This window comes from Erythrolamprus reginae, chromosome 4 (genome assembly GCF_031021105.1).
Source record: "Erythrolamprus reginae isolate rEryReg1 chromosome 4, rEryReg1.hap1, whole genome shotgun sequence".
In the NCBI taxonomy this organism is placed as follows: domain Eukaryota; kingdom Metazoa; phylum Chordata; class Lepidosauria; order Squamata; family Dipsadidae; genus Erythrolamprus; species Erythrolamprus reginae.
In genome coordinates, this window is record NC_091953.1 from 93990542 (window position 1) to 94013663 (window position 23122).

At 38.3% G+C, this 23122-nt stretch overlaps 1 protein-coding gene across 1 annotated transcript in view; it reads left to right on the forward strand.

The window, feature by feature from the left end:
• Positions 1–23122, forward strand: part of HERC2 (HECT and RLD domain containing E3 ubiquitin protein ligase 2) — a 143630-nt gene that overhangs the window by 84415 nt on the left and 36093 nt on the right. The window contains exons 56-71 of the mRNA XM_070750922.1: positions 877–1049; positions 6436–6547; positions 8310–8391; positions 8508–8651; positions 10122–10212; positions 10581–10758; positions 11188–11269; positions 12180–12351; positions 13019–13163; positions 14368–14593; positions 14887–15058; positions 15642–15828; positions 17259–17399; positions 17898–18089; positions 21897–22050; positions 22629–22736. Coding sequence (XP_070607023.1) covers positions 877–1049; positions 6436–6547; positions 8310–8391; positions 8508–8651; positions 10122–10212; positions 10581–10758; positions 11188–11269; positions 12180–12351; positions 13019–13163; positions 14368–14593; positions 14887–15058; positions 15642–15828; positions 17259–17399; positions 17898–18089; positions 21897–22050; positions 22629–22736 — 2359 coding nt within the window. The remainder of the gene's footprint in view (positions 1–876; positions 1050–6435; positions 6548–8309; positions 8392–8507; positions 8652–10121; positions 10213–10580; positions 10759–11187; positions 11270–12179; positions 12352–13018; positions 13164–14367; positions 14594–14886; positions 15059–15641; positions 15829–17258; positions 17400–17897; positions 18090–21896; positions 22051–22628; positions 22737–23122) is intronic.

Consider the following 23122-nt stretch of genomic DNA (forward strand, 5'->3'; position numbering starts at 1 on the left):
TTAAAAAATATTCTATATCTTTTCCTCCCCATCATATATAACAGGAAGGAGGATGTCAAAAATATTTCTGATAGAATGGTCCACAACTAGAAAACATTGAATTTCAGTCATTTCTCCCCAAATCTCTCCCCCAGTTGAACCCTCAGTATCCTCAGAATATTTGTGAACTATTCTGTCCCAAGATTATTCTGCAGGTTCAGGGATGTCAGCCAAATAGGGCCTTATAGGTCAAAATCAGGACTGATTTATCTCTGGAAGCCAATTGATAGTCACTGGTATTATATGTAAGAAACAGCTCTTACCCACTGTTTTTTGCATTTTTTTAAAGTATCTAAAACACTTTGCAGTGATCTGTATGGCAGGAGACAAAACCATGAACTGCTATTACTAGGGCTTCTTTTTTTAGGAAAACTGATGTATGCCACACTAGCTAAAGCTAAACTTAGATTCTTGCAGCCACTGCCTACAATATCCTACAATAGGAGAAAATATTAATTAGATTTGTTGGTGTGTTAGTTATTTTCTATGTTTATGACATCTGATTTCACCAAATTTGTACATGTCAATGGCTAATGGTTATATTCAATGTTGTACGCCGCCCTGAGTCGCCTCGAAAAGGGCGTCATAGAAATCTAAATAAATAAATAAATAAATAATATATACCTGAATGTTAAGGCTAAAGCATTTGTCCGGCATCATTTCTAATTCTGTATCTTTTGTCTTAGTTAATTTGGGAAGGGATGTGAAAGACCCTTATGCTAGCAAAACAATTCGTTGAAAAGATGAAATGAATCTTGAATCCTTTTTCTTAATGATGTTGAACACTTTAAAGATCCAAACAATGTAAATAAATGAATGTAACTCTTTTTTTCCAAGTATCACCGATATATTGAGGTGGCTATTAAACAGTGCAGGAGTTCTGGCATTGATTGTAAGATACATGGCCTGAATATACTAGGACGTATCCGTGCAGAGGATGAGGACTTAGCTGCAGTTCCCTTCCTTGCTTCTGATAACGAAGAAGATGATGATAAAGCAAACACCGGGAGGTATGGAATATTAAAACAATTCATCTTTTAAAAACATTTTTGTAATTATGCTAGATATTTTATAATATCAAATCCTACTGTGTGATTAGCATTAGCAGACCCTGCATTTGGAATATTTAGGTCAAACCTATTAATTTAATTTTATTAGCAGATTGTGGCAACTGAATAATTGTATTCTTAAACATTTTATAATACATTTTCAGTATATTTTACAGATCATTTGACTAGTGTTACAAAATAAAACAACTTTAATGAGGAAGGGCTTGTGATATGCAGAAAGGGGTATGAAATAGACTGGAAATACATCATATAAAGCAGGGGTCCCCAAACTTTTTACACAGGGGGCCAGTTCACTGTCCCTCAGACTGTTGGAGGGCCGGACTATTAAAAAAACGTGTGAACAAATCCCTATGCACACTGCACATACATTATTTAAAGTAAAAAACAAAATGGGAACAAATACAATATTTAATATTTATTCTTCCTCTTTCTCTCTCTCTCCCTTTCTCTCTGTCCTTCTGTCTTTCTAGTTCTCTCTCTTTCTCTCTGTCCTCTCTCTATCTCTTTCTTTCTCTCTCTTCTCGCTTTCTCTCACTCACTCTTTATATCTCTCCCTCTTTCTCTCTCCCTCTCTCTGTCTCCCTTTCTCTCTCTCTCCCTTTCTATCTCTCCTCTTCCTTTCTCTCTCCCTCTTTATCTTTCCCTCTTTCTCTCCCCCCTCTTTCTCTCTCTCTCTCTTCTCTTTCTCTCACTCTTTCTCTCTACCTTTCTTTCTCTTTCTCTCTCTCCCTTTCTCTGTCCCTCTTTCTTTTTCTCTGTCCCTCTCTTTCTTTTTCTCTGTCCCTCTCTTTCTTTTTCTCTGTCCCTCTTTCTTTCTCTCTGTCCCTCTCTATCTTTCTCTCTGTCCCTCTTTCTTTCTCTCTGTCCCTCTCTTTCTTACTCTCTGTCCCTCTTTCTTTCTCTCTGTCTCTTTCTTTCTCTCTGTCCCTCTCTTTCTTTCTCTCTGTCCCTCTTTCTTTCTCTCTGTCCCTCTCTTTCTTACTCTCTGTCCCTCTCTTTCTTACTCTCTGTCCCTCTTTCTTTCTCTCTGTCCCTCTCTTTCTTTCTCTCTGTCCCTCTCTTTCTTTCTCTCTGTCCCTCTTTCTTTCTCTCTGTCCCTCTCTTTCTTTCTCTCTCTTATCTCTGTGTGGGGGGGGGGAGGCGGCTGCTTGAAAACCCCTGACCTCCATCGCCTCCCCCCCACGGCACAAGGCGAGCACACCTCGCCGCTGACACGGAGTCCGGCGCTGGGGCCATGCGGGACCGCTCATCCAGGCGCGCGTGGACCGGCAAGCCTGGATGAGCGGTCCCGCATGGCCCCAGGCCCCCAACGCCGGACTCCGCCGCTGATCTCCACCCCCGTTCCGCTCTGCAGCTGAGAGGCGTGTCCACTCCTTCGCCCTCCCCGGCACCCAGCGTCCGGCCCCACGCCGCCTCCACCTCCCGGTAAAGTGCCCGATCTCTTCCTGCAGGAACGGGTGGTGGGGCGCCACGAAGGGCCGCGCTTGAAGGCCACCACGGCGCCGCAGTCCCAGAAAGTGGCGTGCTTTTTAAATGTGACGCTTTCCTTTCCTGCATCAGCCAGCAAAGCCGGGCAGTCGGCTTTGCTGGCTGGAGAAGCGAGTGATCTGGGGCTGCGTAGTTTTGCGCAGGGGGGACAGGGGGACAGGGCAGTCCCCGGCGCCTGTGTCAGCGGCGAGGTGTGCTCGCCTTGTGCCGTGGGGGGGAGGCGATGGAGGTCAGGGGTTTTCAAGCAGCCGCCTCCCCCCCACACACAAACTTAGCCATGGTGCACTTAGCTGTGACTTTCAGTGGACAGTTTTTCAATTGCTAATCGCCTTTTCATGAATTTCGCGTCCACTCACCGCGGAGGAGGAGGGGAGGAGGAGGTGGAGAGGCAAGGGGGCGGGGAGGAAAGCGGGCCTGCAATTGGCCAATTTCTTTCTCGCCTTTAGGGAGAGGAACTGTTGCTGCTCTGCCATAGGGCAGCAACAGTTTCTCTCCCTAAAGGCGACAAAGGAAGGGGCCAATTGCAGGCCCGCTTTCCTCCCCGCCCCCTTGCCTCTCCACCTTCTCCTCGCTGAGCAGCCGACCGCGGTGAGTTGACAGGAGATTCGGGAGCTTATTATATCGACCAGTAAAATCTCGTGAGCTTGCCACGGGCCGGTTAAAAGACCTCGTTGGGCCGCATCCGGCCCGCGGGCCGTAGTTTGGGGACCGCTGATATAAAGTTACCTTGTTTTAAACATTTTGCAGAAAGAATGAAAGCTAAAATATATTTATCTGTTTTATAATATTTCTAGTCCACCTCAATTCAGCTAGATGCTGGATAGATTACAACAAAATCAAGACATAAACAAAATATTAAAACTGAGTACAAGTAGCAAACATTGTGAATAAAATCTAATACCATTCAGTTAAATTATTCTCACTACCTACCTAAGAAAATACCACTTAGGTTAATTTTCAAAATTTTATTAGAGACAAGCCTGTTGGTACCTCTTTCAGAGGGGAAAACTGCAACAGTCCCTTTGATATTCAGTCTAGATACCACGATTCAGTTTTTGCAAGGTTTTTCCTGATATATCACAGTGCTGTAATGTAATAAAAGCAGTCTGAATTGGACTCAGAAATCAACTGGTAACTAATGATGTAACTTTAAAATAGGTGATATTCTTGGTGATGTTGACCACCAGGAATGTAGCTGCTGTATTTTGTACTAACTGAAACTTCTACACATTTCCAAAGGCAATCTCACATATGGCTTGTTGCAGTAGTCCATCTGAACTGTGATCAAAACATGAATTACTTCTGGGGTAGTATAGTTCAGAGAAGATTGTAACATGAGTCAAATCTTCTCCCTAGCCATGATTTCCATCTGCTGTTAAGAAGTTGAAAGCTGGAAGACCAGGAAAACTCCAGGATGGCAATATTGTAGAACAGGGATGTCAAACCCGTGTTGTCACGTGATATTGCCCCATGGGCCAAGAGTTTGACACCCCATTGTAGAAAGTCATAGAATTCTAGAAAGGTCTGAGGATTTTTAGGGTATAGATATAGAAAAACAAGTTAGAGCGTCTGTTAATTCTGAGGCCAACCAATTTCAGAATTATATTTTTGACTCTTATGGGATTTTGCTTCCCACAGTAAAAGTAGACATCGAATCTGGAGGTTTTCTGGGACTGAAATGGGAGATGGAGACAGGGGTGGACCCCAGCCTCGATGGTGGGGACCGCGGATCCGGTGGCAGCCATGTAGCACGTAGGCTAGCACTGGTGGCGTGCACGCTCCACTGGTGCTTCCCCAGACCTATGCCTGTCCTGTCCCGCCGCGAGCGCTGCCTTCCCCCCCATTTGCCCATTGCTTGCCTCTCGTGCCGCCTCCCCCCACTGTCCATGCTGCTGCCGTTCGCCCTAAGAGCGAGAGGCGAGCGTGGCAACCGGGCGGTGGGGGGGCAAACAGCGGTGGGCAGTGGTGAGTGGGCACTTGTTTGCCCATTTCTGAGTTTTCGTGCTTGCGTGCGTGAATATAGAATAGAATAGAATACCGTACTGTACCGTACCGTACCATACCATACTATACTATACTATACTTATTGGCCAAGTGGGAGTGGACACACAAGGAATTTGTCTTTGGTGCATATGCTCTCAGTATACATTAAAAAAAAGATACATTTGTCAAGAATTATGAGGTACAACACTTTCTTTCTTTCTTTCTTTCTTTCTTTCTTTCTTTCTTTCTTTCTTTCTTTCTTTCTTTCTTTCTTTCTTTCTTTCTTAATTAGATTTGTATGCCGCCCCTCTCCATAGACTCGGGGCGGCTCACAGCAACAATAAAACAATGTACAACAAATCTAATAATTTAAAAAACACTAAAAACCCCATTATTAAAAGCAAACATACACACATCATACCATGCATAAACTGTATAGGCCCGGGGGAGATGTCTCAATTCCCCCATGCCTGACAGCAGAGATGGGTTTTAAGGAGTTTACGAAAGGCAAGGAGGGTGGGGGCAGTTCTAATTTCCGGGGGGAGCTGGTTCCAGAGGGTCAGGGCCGCCACAGAGAAGGCTCTTCCCCTGGGTCCCGCCAAATGACATTGTTTAGTCGATGGGACCCGGAGAAGGCCAACTCTGTGGGACCTAACCGGTTGCTGGGATTGGTGCAGCAGAAGGCGGTCCTTCTTCGTTATTGGTTATCAGAGGGTATAAATAAGCAATCAGGAAACAATCAATATTAATATAAATCGTAAGGATACAAGCAACAAGTCACAATCATACAGTCATAAGTGGGAGGAGAAGGGTGATAGGAATGATGAGAGGACTAAGAGTAATAATAATAATGCAGCCTTAATGAATAGTTTGACAGTGGTGTGGGAATTATTTGTTTGACAGAGTGATGGCATTCAGGAAAAAACTGTTTTGTGTTTAGTTGGTGTTTTTGAACAGCTTTGGCTGTTAGTTACAGCCTTACCTGGTACAGTATGAAGTGAAGACAGTCACTGAGCTGTTAGAATACACTTATTCAATGTACATGAGTACTAAGGCTATCAAGAAAACTGATCCAAAATGCATGGTGTATGTGCTTAATAGTTGTCCTTAATATTGTTATATCACATCTTTGCTGCGGTTGACACCAAATATTGGCAACTGCTTATAAAGCTCTATATAGCTCAGAGTCTTGGTATCTTAGAGTCTTTTCCAACACTTTCTGCCCACTACTGAATATCAAAGAAATGCCTGCTGAGAGCTACCACCTATTAACAAGTAAAGGATAACGGGCAAGCATTTTTATATAGCAACCCCCACCTGTATCAGCTTGTCCCCTGCCCCACATCAGAGGCTTTACAGAAGGTAGTGAAAACATGGCTATGGCTGGAGTCTGTCTGGTTTCAGGCAGTAGGATATATTTTAGAAATAATATTTTTTACACCAAGGACAAAATTAAAAGAAACATTGTACATTCTCAGTGTTCTAATGGCTTTAACAATCCCAAAACATGTAATCATACTGTAGCTGAGATTCTAGCTAGCATAATTTGAAAAACAAGTTGTAATGAAGCTGTTGTTAGAAACAAAATGCTGGAAAATGGATGCCCTTTCAATGTTACAATATCAGAGTTGGTAATTTGTGTCTGTGTTTGTCTTTGGCAATGATAACTGTGGGACCAACATTTTTTTTCTGTAAAATTAAATATATAATATGAATAAGTGACTCATGTTACATAACGTGCACATATGAAAGAGTAGTGTTGATCAACATATCAAAAATAGATTATTGTGATCTTTTTCCCCCTTTCTGTTTTTGAAACAAAATTTCCAATCTAATATATTGTGTGCATTCTTAGCCTTGTTAGAAAGAAGACTTCAGGCCTGGAATCTGCAGCTTCAATTAGGACGAAAGTCTTTGTCTGGGGCTTAAATGATAAAGATCAACTGGGAGGATTGAAAGGCTCTAAGGTTTGGATCTTGAAAAAATTAAAATGTATATAAATTAATCGTGTTTCCTGATTTCACTGTTATAAGTAAAAACATGAGGGAACCTGTAAGAATGGTGAGTAGGACAGTAGTAGGTAGTTGCCCAAATAGGCTGTATCAGGGGTGGTTCTGTTTACCTTCCCCACCAGTTCTCATCGTGATGGAAGTGCACGTTTTGTGGGTGCCCGCTATGCTCACACGTGTGTTCCCCTTTTGCAAATTACCTTCAGCACATGCTCGGTAGTTAAAAAAACAAGCCTGAAAAACAGCTAAGGAACTGATCTTGTGGGCTTCCGAAGAAGCAATAGAGATCCGTACAAACCCAGGGGCGGGAGGGAGGGCCCCCTTCCATGTACCCAGAAAACAGAAGGAAAAAAACCTGGAAAACATTACATACATATGTGACATATATATTCCATTTTACAACAGCACGAAGCTTGGAAACTTCAGCCTGATGATGGTGGATGTGATTTCACCGAAACGTCGCATAAACATGCAAAATATTACACAGGGCAAAACCCGAACTCAGAACAATCTACATATATATATTTGAAAATTAAGAGAGACTAGGATAGATCTATTTCGGCCTTATTTTGGCCTCATCAGCTAGCCATATCCATATATATATATATATATTTAAAAGATGGAAGCTCCCATTGACTGGCATCGAGCGGTCCGATTCTGTGACATCATTAGTGGTTTGCTATCAGTTCAGGTGAACTGGTCCAGTGGGAATCCACCTCTGGGCTGTATATGGTTTGGAATTCTCGCACTGGTTGCTCATTACATAAAAAATTGCATTTCTGTTAGTCCCACGGGGATTGTGAAGCATAGAATTAAATTAAAATTAAATTAAAATTAAATTAAATTAAATTAAATTTAAAAATTAAATTAAATAATTAAATTAAATTAAATTAAATTAAATTAAATAAGAATTAAAGTCACAGATGTAAGTGAACATGGCTGGCTGTATTGAGGATCGTGGCTTTGAAAATGATATGAGATCTAGAACAGATGTTAATATTATTGACTTCTGTGATTTACAAGTCAAAAGAATGTAATAAAGAGCATTTTTACTGCCATTTGCTTTGAAATGGAGGATATAGTGCACCCATCAAAAAATAAAGGAAACACTTAAAAAACAGAATATAACTTCAAGTAAATCAAACTTCTGTGAAATCAAAATGTACACTTAGGAAGCAAAACTGATTGACAATTAATTTTACACGCTGTTGTGCAAGTGGAATAGTTGTGCAAATGAAATATTTAATGAGAATATTTCATTCATTCAGATCTAGGATGTGTTATTTGAGTGTTCCCTTTATTTTTTTGAGCAGTATACATCTGTGTACCTTTCAGAATGGTTTAAATCAGGGATCTCCAAACTTGGCAACTTTAAGACTTGTGGTCTTCAAATCTCAGACTTCTTTAGCCAGACATGCTGATTGGTGAATTCTGGGAGTTGAGTCCACAAGTCTTAAAGTTGCCAAGTTTGGAAGCCCTTGGATTAGACCATAGTGATGGCTGTCCAAAAAGAATACTAAAGGACTTCAATACAATGGATTAAATGTATTTTTATACAAATTATTTCCCAAGAAAGTACCTCGAGAAAAACAAAATTAAATTTAAAAAAAACATTTCAAACATCTAAAATAGCCAGCTGGATATAAAGGTTATTGAATGTGAAAAGCAATAAACCAGTCTGCTTTAGCAGTTAATTTTCCTGTTTATTTACATTTTACAGATCAAAGTGCCTTCCTTTTCTGAAACCCTATCTGCTTTGAATGTGGTGCAAGTAGCTGGAGGTTCTAAAAGTCTTTTTGCAGGTAGGAGAGTTTTTTTACTATGCACTTTGAAAGTTACATCAGATATAATTGAGAACAACACATTTTACTTTTGCAAATTTCATGGTCATGGAACCAAAATTACCTTTATGTTTTAGTGACTGTGGAAGGTAAAGTCTATGCCTGTGGAGAGGCTACAAATGGAAGGCTTGGATTAGGCCTCTCAAGTGGAACAGTTCCTATTCCCCGACAGATTACTGCACTCAGTAACTATGTAGTAAAGAAAGTTGCTGTTCACTCAGGTACTAATATATTTTCTATGTTTGACAATCAATGTGAAATGGAATTCTCTTTGCAATGTCTCCTAATTTTTAATCCACTGCATATTTCTGGTGATGGTTTGTGAGAAGATTCAACTGCATACACACCAATATGCACAGTATGCACACAAAAGAGGCATGAAGATTTAGTCAACAGATTCTTCTTGCAAAGCTTTCTTCTGGTATAGAGAACAAGTGATTTGAAACAAAGATTTGTAGTAGAAATAAGCAGAAAACAATAAACTCACCATATAGATAGACAGTTGTTTTCTTGTCCTCAAAGTAGTTGAAAATATTTACATTTACATAGTGTAAAAATAGGTGGCTTTTGCAAATCATTTGAAAAAGACATGAATTTGGGAATCGACTTAACTAGGAAGTTAAAGCTCATCCTTTCTTGCTTAATAGGATACTCATGCTGGCATATTGAGTTAATAAGGTCTCAAGAGGAAGCCCTAGAAAAATTCTTTGTTTCAGCTGTTGAAAGACTGATACCATTCGGAGAAAGCGAACTTTGGATAAAATTATGTGCAAAATGTATAAAAATAGTGCATGTTTTTGTTTTTTCCTTGATTGAAACGATTACGAAAAACTTTTTCTCAGTATAACGGTTTAAGTCCAGCTGAGCAAAGGGTTTTTTCAAGTTTTTATTTTGTTTACAAATGAAGGTGCATATACATGTCCCAGGATAATGCTACAACATCCAATCTGGGTCGGTCACCAGGACCAGAGGTTTAGTTTTCCAAGCTTTTGGGCTCTTACTGACTGACGAGGGGCCTATTTCCCAGACTTCAAGCATTTCCCTAGCTGTTTGTATGCCAGCTTGTCCAACAATCTTAGTAGCTGCAAACTTGAATATGTCTCCTTGTTCATTGCAGTGCGAGGCTACCAATGAGTTTGGGTCTTCTTGTCTGACCGCTCAGTTGTGTTCTTGTAATCTGGTAGTTAGCTTCCTCTCCATCTGTCCTACATAGTCACAGAGACAGCCCATGCAGCGGATTTGGTAGATTATATTGGAAGTATCTCCCATTTCCATATATTGGAAGTATCTCCCATTTCCAACTGATTTTTGCAATGCATAATTTGTTCTCATATGGAATCATCTGGACAATATGCAATGCCCACTCTCGAAAGCTGTGTTCTACAGCTTGTGAAATGTTTTTGATGTATGGCAGGATGTGCCATGTGATTGGTCTTGTACCTTGTTTCTTCCTTTCTCTCCCCTTTATTTTCTTCAGTGCAATTCCCATTCAGTCTGACTATACTAAGTGAGCCAAATAAATTTTAATATTAGCAAAAACTATTGATGATATGTCATAAGGTCTTTTGTCATAATTGAGCACACAGCAAATTAATTTTATTGACAAATAGGTTGAAATAGATATATTTTAGTTGTCGCCCTCCCCTTCCTTTAATGCTGCTTTCTCCTTTTTTTGTACTCTGTCATTCTAGGTGGTCGGCATGCTATGGCTTTAACTGTTGATGGCAAGGTGTTTTCCTGGGGAGAAGGAGATGATGGGAAACTTGGACATTTCAGTAGAATGTAAGGATGCTATTTTTGCATTTGTATTGCTGGGTTGTTGTTCTGCCTAATTCAGTAGTTTGCGAAGAGTGTTCTGAATAATCAGGAAGCAGTAACAACTATAAAGTTCATCTTAAATGTTTTTGTTTGATACAGAGGTAATAATAACAATATTTTAATAACAGTTGCTTACCATAGTGATAATCCTTAATTGTAATTTAAGGATTAAAATATTGTAAAAGTATTTTACCTAAACACTTAATTTTTTAAAAAAATTATAAAAATCCAAAGTTCAGTACACTAGAATATTTCTATTGTTAATATGTATTTTCATTAAGTAAATTGATTAAGCCACAAATAATAAGTGGACGATTCTCTTATATTTTTAGGAACTGTGATAAACCAAGGCTGATAGAAGCACTGAAAACAAAGCGTATTCGAGATATTGCCTGTGGCAGTTCCCATAGTGCTGCTATTACTTCAAGTGGAGAATTATATACATGGGGGCTTGGTGAATATGGTCGACTAGGCCATGGGGACAATACTACGCAACTTAAACCAAAGATGGTAAAACCATATTCTTAGGACATTTTATCTGTCTTAAAACCTCTGTGTTAGGACATTTTGAAATAAAATAAAATAAAAATATCTAATTGCTGTCACTCAAAGGGCAGTGAGGGAGCAAGCTAAGTCTCTGTGAAAGCTTTCTTTGATATTTATTTGGATTAGGAGATTTCAAGACAGTTTTTGCCTGTTACAGAATGTTTGGATTGTTCCTATATTACAAACTGTTGCTTCCCTTTTCTTGGTAACTTCCTAGTAAAAGGAAGAGGAACATGTACACATTTCGGTCGAGTCCTTGTTTTTAATTCATGTATGAAGGCCTTAATTTGTAACAAATCCACCTTTATTGACCAACAGTTTAGATTTTGAAATAAACATCTTGTTTAATTCTTGAAATTAATATGCTTCAGTTCACTTCTTCCTGTGTTGTAGGTTAAAGTGCTTCTTGGCCACAGGGTCGTTCAAGTTGCTTGTGGAAGCAGAGATGCTCAGACTTTGGCTTTGACAGATGAGGGTAAGAAAATCATTTAGAATTGCTGTTGTCTCAGAAAACTGGTTCTGCCTGGTGTGCAACTCCCAATAAACCACATATTGAAGTGGAGATTCACAGAAGCTTCATTCTGTGCATAAGAAAGGACACAGAGATCATACCCACTAGGCCTGTTCAAAAATTATTACATCAGTAGTATAATTTTTATAGATACTTCTACATAAACCCACCATAAAATAATCCTTCCTATGTTCTTATCAAGTTTTGTTAATATTATTTAGCTTGCATTTGCAATATTTAGCAATCATCAGCATATTTGCCCCCTCATTTGCCCTTCATGGCACTGGACCAGATTATCTCCGGGACCGCCTTCTGCTGCACGAATTCCAGCGACCAGTTAGGTCCCACAGAGTGGGCCTTCTCCGGGTCCCGTCAACTAAACAATGTCGTTTGGCGGGACCCAGGGGAAGAGCCTTCTCTGTGGTGGTCCCGGCCCTCTGGAACCAGCTCCCCCCAGATATTAGAATTGCCCCCACCCTCCTCGCCTTTCGTAAGCTTCTTAAAACCCACCTTTGCCATCAGGCATGGGGGAACTGAGATACTCTTTCCCCCTAGGCCTTTTCCATTTAATGCATGGTATGTTTGTATGTATGTTTGGTTTTATAATAAGGTTTTTTTTAGTTGTTTTAATATTGGATTGTTACATGCTGTTTTTTATCACTGTTGTTAGCCGCCCCGAGTCTACAGAGAGGGGCGGCATACAAATACAATTAATAATAATAATAATAATAATAATAATAATAATAATAATAATAATAATAATAATACTTTCTATAAACAATTTTAGGTGGAGGGCAGTCTTTTGTCTGTTCCTTCACTCCTACATTGTGGATGTATCAAAGTTGCAGTCTTTAATGTAGGTCTGTTCTACTAGGTCTAGTATTTTCCTGGGGAGACGGAGATTTTGGAAAACTGGGTCGAGGAGGAAGCGAAGGATGCAATATTCCTCAGAACATTGAAAGGCTGAATGGACAGGGAGTTTGTCAGATTGAGTGTGGAGCTCAGTTCTCTTTGGCTCTTACGAAATCTGGAGTGGTATGGACATGGTATGTCATTTATAACATTTACAATAATTATATAAAATCAAATTAGCAAATATTGCTATTTTCATGTTGGATTTCTTACCTAATTATCTTAGGCTGAACTAAATTTGTAGAAAAGGCAGTATAGAAATAGTGAATATTTTATAACAGAAATGGCACACACTGTTCATGAGATTAATTATTTACCATCAAGAATATGAGATGTCAGCTTCCTCTGTGAATGTTTTCTGTGCAGAATTAAAGAGGGTATAAATTTCACTGGCTTTATTAACAGCCAGCACTTCACTACTAGTTCTTTGCTTTGATACATAAAAGGATACATAAGATGGCTTTCATTTAGAACGCCCTCATGAAAAATGTAAGATAAAGATGAATGTGGCTTTTAAACCTGTAAGCAAAAATTTTGTCCTCATTTGAATGTTCTTTCATTCCCTTCTTTTCAGTTACAGAACCACTTGTACAAAATAATAATAATGAATGGAATGGAAAAGGAAGGTTTGGATAAAGTATGGGAAAATCATTACGAGATCTAGGCTTTACTTATTCCTTGTTTCCCTTCCACTTAAGGACAGGCAGAAATCTTTATTTTTAACTCTAGGTTTTCATTTATGTTTGCATTAAATGCTTAATAATATATAGGGGTTCTAAAATTAGAATTTGCTATCCTTAGGGGCAAAGGAGACTACTTTAGGCTAGGACACGGCACTGATGTTCATGTACGAAAACCCCAAGTAGTAGAAGGTCTGAGAGGGAAGAAGATTGTACATGTAGCTGTGGGTGCTCTCCACTGCTTAGCCGTCACAGACACTGGACAGGTAAGGAAAAAGTCCATTTACTTTGAAGATTACTATTTGGCAATAAAACGTCATTTAAAACAACCACCACAACAGATTAATTTTCTTTATTGAGGAGCTAATTAAGCTTTTTGCTGTAGGTAAGTAAATACAGACGTATGGAAAATAGCAATAAAATGGTCTGATTAACGATTGCCACTATTAAATATTTTTTCTGTTTCTTTTCCTCCTGTTCAGGAATCAATCGCCTTTTCTAGGATATTTTCTAAAATTTAAAAACCTTTTTATAGCTAAAATACATGCTATAGATTTTTGGCTATATAGTTTGTTATAAAACCTAAATAAATTCACATTTCAGGATATTTTTGCCTAAGCTATTAAGAACAATCAGTTCATTTCATTATACACTTAAATATTCTAAAACAAATATATTTACTAATTAATCTTTCTCTTAACTATGTGGATTAAAAGTGCTATAAAATGAAACAAATCTAAAAACGTAATAAAACATTTAAAACCCCCCTCAGTAAATAGAATTCTTTATTGGCCAAGTCTGATTGGATACACAAGGAATTTGTCTATTATAAATTAAAATTAAGTAGAAATAGAGCAGAAATATCACATTCTATTAAAAACAGTTTTTCATCTTTTTGGAGCAGTTCAAGTCCCTGTTAGAAAATAAAGCTCTTCAGAAACTACCATAGCTGAAAAGATTCCCTGTTCAGATATGAATTAACATTATTCTGTTTAGAAGTGCTGTACTAAGTGGGTTAACATTTTTCCTGGCATTATTATTCATACATGCTTAATTTGCATTTGAATGTTTTTGGCAGCCAGTAGTCTTACAAATCATTCCTATTCTATAATTTGTTCTAATGCTGGTTAATAGGAAATAAAATATTTCATTTTAGCATTATTTGCATACCATTTTTTATAAACACTGAAAGTTATTCTTGTTGAATGAGATATTTCCCATGCTTTTTGTTTGCTATCCAGCTAAAATAATGAAGGCTTTTATAATGTTTAATGTCTTTAAACAATTAGTCTGTGCAGTACAGTGAAGAAGCTAAGCTACCTCCTGTGTACATAAACACGTGGAAGAAATAACTACATGTTAAATATTAAACGAATTGCATATCGATTTCTCCTAAATATTTTGAGAGTAACATATGTACAGCTACTCTCTGGAAAGAGTGATGTACAAAATTATTTTATTTATTGGCAGGTATATGCTTGGGGTGATAATGATCATGGACAGCAAGGCAATGGAACTACCACAGTCAACAGAAAGCCGACTTTGGTGCAGGGTTTAGAAGGCCAGAAAATAACCCGTGTTGCATGTGGATCTTCCCATAGTGTGGCTTGGACAACAATGGATGTTGCTACACCATCTGTTCATGAACCAGTTCTCTTTCAAACTGCAAGGGACCATTTAGGCGCATCTTATTTGGGTACTTTAAAGTTTAATCTTTCTTTCCTTAAAGATATAAATAGGTGGGGCAAAAATAGTAAGATAGAGAAATTACATCTGTGTTTTAGTTTTAGAGGAAATGTGTTTGAAGCATAACTTGCCCTCTTGTACAATTCTTCTAGAGAAATAATTATGTATGATATCTGTATACTTAGTAAGGAGAATATCTGATGATAGTTGACGTAAACAGAATTCAGTCTTCAGTATTTGTTTTATTTTATAATCAGTCATCTTCCACACTCGTTGAGCTTGAAGATCTTTTTTATTCTCCAGGTGTTCCATCAGATGCCGATTCTTCTGTTTCCAGTAACAAAATCAATGGTATAAACAGCTCTAAATCTAACCGACCTTCACTTGCTAAGATTCTTTTGTCATTAGATGGAAATCTTGCCAAGCAGCAGTCATTATCTCATATACTGACAGCACTACAGATCATGTACGCTAGGTAAGCAATGTCTATAAAGATATATATATATATATCTTTATATAAATGCATTTGCAAATTATCAAATTGCTCAAGGGTATTAGCTTTGATTAAGTACATGTAGGAAGTTTTGAAGAAAAAGTTCTTATTTAACTTAAACTTAAAGACAACATATTTTATATATGAAGAATTTTATATATATCCTATTGATTGATTCTTGGGTCTGATGTTTTTAAAATCACAATTGGGCATATGCCATTTAAAGTACAGTATTGACAAATCATTTAAGCTTTGAGCATGAAAATATTTGTAAAACTCTGCAAGTCCCTTACTGTGTTTCAAAAATTAACATTTGGAAAAGAAATGATAGCTAAACACTTATATCTTAAACTCTTCAATGGAAATGTTCAGGATGAGGTACTTCTTTGTGTAAGTGTATATATTTTGCTGATAGGTAAATTGCCACAATCCCAAACTTTGTCAAACGTAATAAAAAAGTAGAACATAATAGGTTAAATAGTGAAGGCACCTCTTCTACCATATAGTATAAGACACCTGTACAATGCAATGGACGAAACTGTCAAATATTTTTCTTCTGATTTAGGGATGCTGTGGTTGGAGCATTGATGCCTGCAAGTATGATAGCACCAGTCGAGTGTTTGTCCTCATCTCCTGCACCACCTGCAGATCTTGCTTCAATAGGCAGTGCTCCTAGCCTGGATGACAGCATGCTAGCAATTGATACAGAGGAGAGGCAGAGCCCAACACCTTGGCAAGATAGGAGGGTGGAGGTAATCTTTTCTCAGGTATATGTTATGATAAAGACATTTACCATACTTACAGGTTGTGATCTAGTTTGGAAGCTTTATAAACAATTGTATATGACAAATCACCCTCTTATTAAAATAAAAAAATTCCCAATCATGTAAGAGCTATCCATTTAAAAATTCCTCAGTTGAATGTGTGGTTTAAATATTTAGGCTAGGAAGGTTCAAAAAAAGAGAATCGATTTGAAAAGGTCATTAAAATAAGTAACAAGGCATTTGTTGTTGGGGGAGGGGGTGTTTACGGAAAAGAAACTATAGGTAGTCATTAAATCTGCATTGGCTGCCAATTGGTTTCCGGAATCAATTGAAAGTGTTGGTTATGACCTATAAAGCCCTACATGGCATGGGAGCAGAATACCTCCAAGACCGCCTTTTGCCACATGAATCCTAGTGACCGGTCAGGTCCCACAGAGTCAGCCTTCTCCAGGTTCCGTCAACTAGGCAATGTCTCTTGGTGGGGCCTACGGGGAGACCCTTCTCTCTGGGGGCCCTGGCCCTCTGGAATCAGCTTCCCCCGGAGATTCGTACGGCCCCCCCTCCTCACCTTCCGTAAGAGTCTGAAGACTCACTTATGTTAGCAGGCCTGGGGCCATTAGATCTTGTTCCCTGGCCAATGAATGTGTTGAGAGAATGTGAAGTGAATGGAATGATTATTTACGGGTTTTTAAAAAGATTTTTAATTAGTTAATTTAAGATATTGTGTACTGTATGTTTTCTATGTTGTGAGCCGCCCCGAGTCCTCGGAGAGGGGCGGCATGGAAATCCAATCAATCAATCAATCAATCAATCAATCAATCAATCAATCAATCAATCAATAAATAATTTTTCAGTTGGGGATTTCCAAAGTCTTAATCCAGTGATGGTGAATCTTTTTTCTCTCAGGTGCCAAAAATGTGCATACACACAATGTTTCAAGTGTGTGAGTGCACACACACATAATGCAATGCTCCTCCCACACGTCCCGCCCCCTGAACATGTGTGTGCAATCCACTGCGCATGCATGCATGACACCCCAGCCCCCCTGTTTTGGCTTCACATCCCAAAACAGCGATGGGAGAGGGGAAAAGCCTCCCACTCCCAAACAGAGCTGGGAGTGGGGAAAAGCCTTGTGTGTCCAAACAGTGCTGGGATTGAATCTCCAGAGATCTGGGAAGGCACGGGTCGCAGAAAGTGAGAAGAAAGCATGAGCTTGACCGACTCAAAAATCATCTGACCAGCGGGAGGCACTCACACATGCGCAGTGGAGCTAAGCTGGTCAATGGTTTGCATGCCTGCAGGGAGGGTTCCATGTGCCACTTGTGGCATGCGTGCCATAGGTTTGCCATCACGGTCCTATTCTATCTGCCTTTTCAGGCTCCCTCTCTTATTAAACCTCTGATGTTCTTCTTCTGTAGGTGGCTTCTGCAGAAGACGTCTTGACTCCCTCTGCTGTGACTCCCTCTGCCTCAGCATCCTCATCTCGTCCGTTCATTCCTGTCACAGATGATCCCGGAGCAGCCAGTATAATAGCAGAGACAATGACCAAAACCAAAGAAGTAAGATCCTCATTTGCACTGATTACACACTTAACTAGATTTTCTTCAAAAGTAATTGAATATACATGAGGATTGAGAGATTTGTGGTGAATATGTAATGAGATATGTCATAAGCTTACTGGCCAGATATCATAGACTCTGTTCTTCTGTAATTATAAGGGAAAAAAGCATTTACCTGTTTTATGACATTTAATTTCAAGTGAATTAATAAAATTCTGTAGAGCTGTCAAGTAACAAATTGCTTTCACCATCTTCCAATGATAAAAATCCCCGCCTCAGAAAAAGGATTTCCTATTTAAAACTTTCCAAATTTAGCTTCTTTACGAACTTTCTATATATTTTGAAATGCTAAAACTTTGATAGTTAAATCAGAAATAAGTGTCTAAAGCTATATGAACCAAAACTAAATATTAATACATGTTTGGTTGTTTGGAAATTGTACTTTCCTCTTTTCATGTCATTATGGTACTCTGCCTTGCATTCTGTTTTATTTTGAAGGATGTAGAAAGCCAAAGCAAAGTCTCTGGACCGGAGCCTCAGTACTTGGATGAATTCACCAGTCTCTTGATACCAGATGATACCCGAGTCATGGTTGACCTATTGAAGTTGGCTGTATCAGGACGTGCTGGAGAGAAGGGGAAAGATGTCCTTTCTGCTGTGCTGTCTGGCATGGGTACTGCTTATCCTCAGGTAAGTTAAAAGGTTGCTGCATTAGTTATTCTGTAGTTGTCTCTAATTAGTTGCTCTGAAACATCCTGAAGAGATTACTTGACGTTTCTAATGTCTTCATTATTAAATACCCCTATTGAAAATTTGAGGGTTTGATGAACCAAAGTATAAAGAGTAGAGAACTAGAAAGAGAAAATAAGAATTGGTCAGACCAATTTAGAGAATAAATGTCCAGAATTGAGAATAGTTGTGTCTGTAATGTAATGTACCCAACGGACAGGCAATCAGTGCCTTCAAGATGCAATCACTATAATTCCTGAGTATTGTTTATGCTTAAAGGCTCAAGGCTGATCAGCTATCATGGTGATTAATCAAATATAATCATGGTTTCTTCTCATTTAATCCCTTTGAAGTTATAAAAAAAAATAACGGTACACTCAAACTACTGATAGATCCAGATAGCTTTTAGAATATGAATTTTCCTCTTTCCTCTGTTGGTGATATTTTAAATTGTTTTTGGCTGATCTCTGGAATTGGGAAATAATCCAGATGATAAACACTGTTGCTTCTGAGCACTGTAGCCAAATTATCCCCTGTTCCCCCTAAAGCAATGAAGTGGAAAGAACAACAATTTCAGTACAAATTGAACAATTCTCAGGGTGACTCAAATTGGTTACAGGTGAAGACTATTTCATTTGTATTCTTTGGTTAAAGCAGCAAGGAACGGTTCTCAGATTTTGCTCAGAATGGGTTGCTGTTTCTTTCCCATACTATGTGTGGCATCTTCTCCATATTTTCTTTGATGCTAGAGAGATGAACCATGGTGGCAAGATGTGAACATTTTGCAATGTTCTTTACTGATAAAGTAACTTGTATCTGTTTCAAGGTAAAATTCAATGTTGGGCAGAGTTTACACTGTGACTTGGAACCACTTGTTTTCAATTTTTTCCAGTGTGTGAAATTTTAAAATAGGATCTCTAAAAAGGTGAAGATTACCACCAGGCTAGTTGATTGCCTCTTTTTTGAGGCTGACAACAAAGAAATGTTATAATTAAGGGAGCTAATTAATGCTGCCTCAAAGGAAGAATGTTTCTTTACCAGCTTAAAGACATAAAAAATATCCAATTAGAAAATATCAACCAGTTTCAAGTTTACCATTTGTGGCTAGATTAATAGACAATGTGATGGCTCTGCCACTCTAATATCCTTGAGAATTCCGATCAGCTTGAACCATTTAATTAGGGCTTTTAAACAGGATATAAAACTAATAAGATTTCTAGTTTGTTAGGCATGGATGAACTAGATAAGATGAATGTATAACTATTTATTTTCTTTGACGTCTCAATGACTTTTGATACCATTGATCATGATCTCCTTGTTGAACTTGTAGTAGGACTGGATCTTGGGATCGTTTTTCATGTGGTTTGGTCCTTTCTGTTGTGTTGTGTCAATAAGGTGATATTGAGGAACTGCTGTGTAACACAGCAGGCTATTTCTTGTATGTTTGCTCAAAACATTTTTTTTAGTGGGTAGAGAGAGGCACAAAGGAATCCGCTATTCTGGGCTTGATAGTAATCAATAGTAAGTACCATAGTATAATTAATGACTATTAAAGGAATTAAAGCTGAATGTAGTCAAACATACAACCTGGACCAAGGCAGCATATTATAATAAGCTTGGAGCAATAATCAGCAGCTGAGGTGCATAAAGAATTTAAAACTAATCAAGGACTTTTTCAAATACTTGAGAATAAAATAAAGAGAAAAGAGACAATATACCAGCTGTTCAGTGAAATGCAAATTTGTAACAAAGCAGAGCCGCTCGACTTATTTATGCTTTGAAAACATTTGGAAAAACTAGTGGAGTAGGTTCACAGAATAATATTACAGATCATTAGTGGTATAACAGCTAAGTCTTAAAAGGAGTATTCCAGGATTTGTGGGCCATTTTCAGTATTTGAGGGGCCAAGTCTTACAAGCAGTATTCCAGTATTTGAGGGGCTGCCACAAAGAAGAGGGGGTCAACTTATTTTCCAAAGCACCAGAAGGCAAGATAAGAAATAATGGATGGAAACTAATCAAGGAGAGAAGCAATCTGTAGTTAAGGAACAACTTCCTAATGGTAAAAGCAATTAACCAGTGGGACAGGTTGCCTTCAAAAGGTGTGGAAATTTTTCACCCGAAATTTTTAAGAAGAGACTGGACAGCCTCTTATCTGAAATTATATAGGGTCTTCTGCTTGAGCAGTGGGTTGGACTAGAAGACTTCCAAGGTATCTTCCAGGTCTGTTCTGATTGATTGATTGGTTGATTGATTGATTGATTGATTGATTGAAGTAGAGATTGAGAAATCATGATATTTTTATCTGGAGAAAGATGTCTCAAAAGATATTTGATATTACTTATCTAATATCTGAAGACTGTCGCACAGTTAAAAGTCCTGACATATGATCTTGATTATTCTAGATTACAGTCATGAAATAATGGGATCAGTATTAAGAAAGTAAGATTCTGATTCTTTGTCAAGAAAATCTTTATGATAATAAGTAAAACCAATTGCCTAGTGAAAAGATTGGCTGGCCTATCAGTGGATATGTTCATGAACAGAATCGATAGTTTGGGGTGAATTCTTTAATTTTGATTCCTGCATTGAATACAGGGATGAATAATTTCTTTATTTATTCAATTTTTATGCAGCCCTTCTCCTTAGACTCAGGGCGGCTTACACCATGTTAGCAATAGCACTTTTTAACAGAGCCAGCATATTGCCTCCACAATCCAGGTCCTCATTTTACCCACCTCGGAAGGATGGAAGGCTGAGTCAACCTTGAGCCGGTGATGATATTTGAACCGCTGACCTACAGATCTACAGTCAGCTTCAGTGGCCTGCAGTACAGCACTCGACCTGCTGCGCCACCCCGGCTCAAGTATTAATGTCATAAATGTCTATTATTATCAACTGAGCTGTTCAGTATTGATACGAATAGGTTGGGAGAAATTAGCAGGCGCTTGGAAGTGAAGAACCATTATTCTTCTGATCTAGCCTCACTGTTCCTTGCCATCTTCCTCCATGGAAGCAGTAGATTTGCATTACTGGTGCTTGTTCAGTAAGGATAAATAAGCCAAAAATAAGACCAGACAATCTATTAATAAAAACCATGTTGTAGACTATATTCCAGTCTGTTCCTAATGGAGTTTTGGAAGAACTCATAAAACTTGAATTTTCATCTTGTGCAGCAAAAATATCATTTGAAAGGTTTTTGCAATAGTTGCCAATAGTTGGCCATGCATTGGTTCCATTCAGCCTTGAGTGCTGTGGTACACTCTGTGTGCAACTGCCATTGAGCATCTAATACTTTGCATTTGTCACATTACAGCAGCTTGTTCACTAATTTGTGTCCACTGTCAAGAATGTATTATTATATGGTGAAAATCGGTTGGTTGGTTGTTAGTTATTTCCAAGCACAAAAAGATGCACAATATTTAAAGTTTTAGCCTTTCTAGACATCCTTTCAAAACATTAAGATCAGTAGGACCCTTTTACCACTTTTTGACATCTGCTTGCCTAGGAATACGGGAGAAGGCCATAGTCTATCTTGTTCCAAGAAAAGGAGATTTTATGAATAAAAGCTTTGTTTTTCCTCTTCAGCCAGGTATTTTTTAATTAATTTTAATAAATAGCAGTTTTGTGGGGGGTTTAAAAAGTCATTCAGTGGGCAGAAAGCCAGGATCTAAACCATATGTAGATAATAATAAAAACTAATGATTGATAAGTTGTAAGTCACGTTTGAAGATTAGAAGGTTTTTATTAAAAAAAGCTTTATTTTCAGGTGGCTGATATGTTGTTGGAGCTGTGTGTTACTGAGTTGGAAGATGTGGCAACTGATTCACAAAGTGGTCGTCTCTCTTCTCAACCAGTGGTGGTAGAAAGCAGTCACCCATATACTGATGATACTTCTACCAGTGGCACTGTTAAAATACCAGGTACTAAAATCTTTTAAAGAGTATCCTAAAATCAGACATAGGATATGTACTACCATTGTAAGTTAAATTGGGAAAATATATAGTGGTTTTAGCTTTGATGGAAGTGATCTAAAATGTTGTTAAGATCATATAAAGCATACTGAATAAGCCCTGGTCCCAAAGAGTTTTAAAAGATAGCAAAAGGGCAGACATAATATTATGCAATGTAAGATTCATATATTGTACCATAATGATGCTGTCGCAGTGCTAGATTAATTTAGAAGCAGTGTTCCTGTATCTATTAAAATTATTTCAGATATATTGGCTTAATAAAATCATGTTATGGATTATTACTAGCACAGTTAAATAATATTTTAGAATTTAGTTTCAAGGTTGGAGTTGTGGTTCTAAACTATGTGCACTTGAATTAATATTGTGCAATTAAGTTTCAGATACTCAACACGTAAGGCTTAATTATCTTGCCTGAAAAGATAATTAAATCCAAGTAAACAATGAATGTAGAATTTAAAGAAAGCAAATCTTTCTCCTCCTCCTACTTCTGAGTCTTTTGATTTTACTCTTGTGCATTCATTCTTCAGGTGCTGAAGGTCTTAGAGTAGAATTTGACCGCCAGTGCTCCACAGAACGACGCCACGATCCTCTCACTGTCATGGATGGAGTCAACCGGATAGTTTCTGTGAGATCAGGTAATGAAATGAGTGTGACATTTTAAGTTAAAAAAAAAAGTTTTTTGTGGATGAACGTCATGTTGAAGGTATGTAAATGTAACAAGAGAACTGGGGTGGTGCAGCAGGTCGAGGGCTGTACTGCAGGCCACTGAAGCTGACTGTAGATCTGTAGGTCAGCGGTTCAAATCTCATCACCGGCTCAAGGTTGACTCAGCCTTCCATCCTTCCGAGGTGGGTAAAATGAGGACCTAGATTGTGGAAGCAATAGGCTGGCTCTGTTAAAAAGTGCTGTTGCTAACATGTTGTAAGCCGCCCTGAGTCTAAGGAGAAGGACGGCATAAAAATCTAATAAACACATTAATAAATTATAAATAAATTAAAATATTTAATTCAGATACATTTAA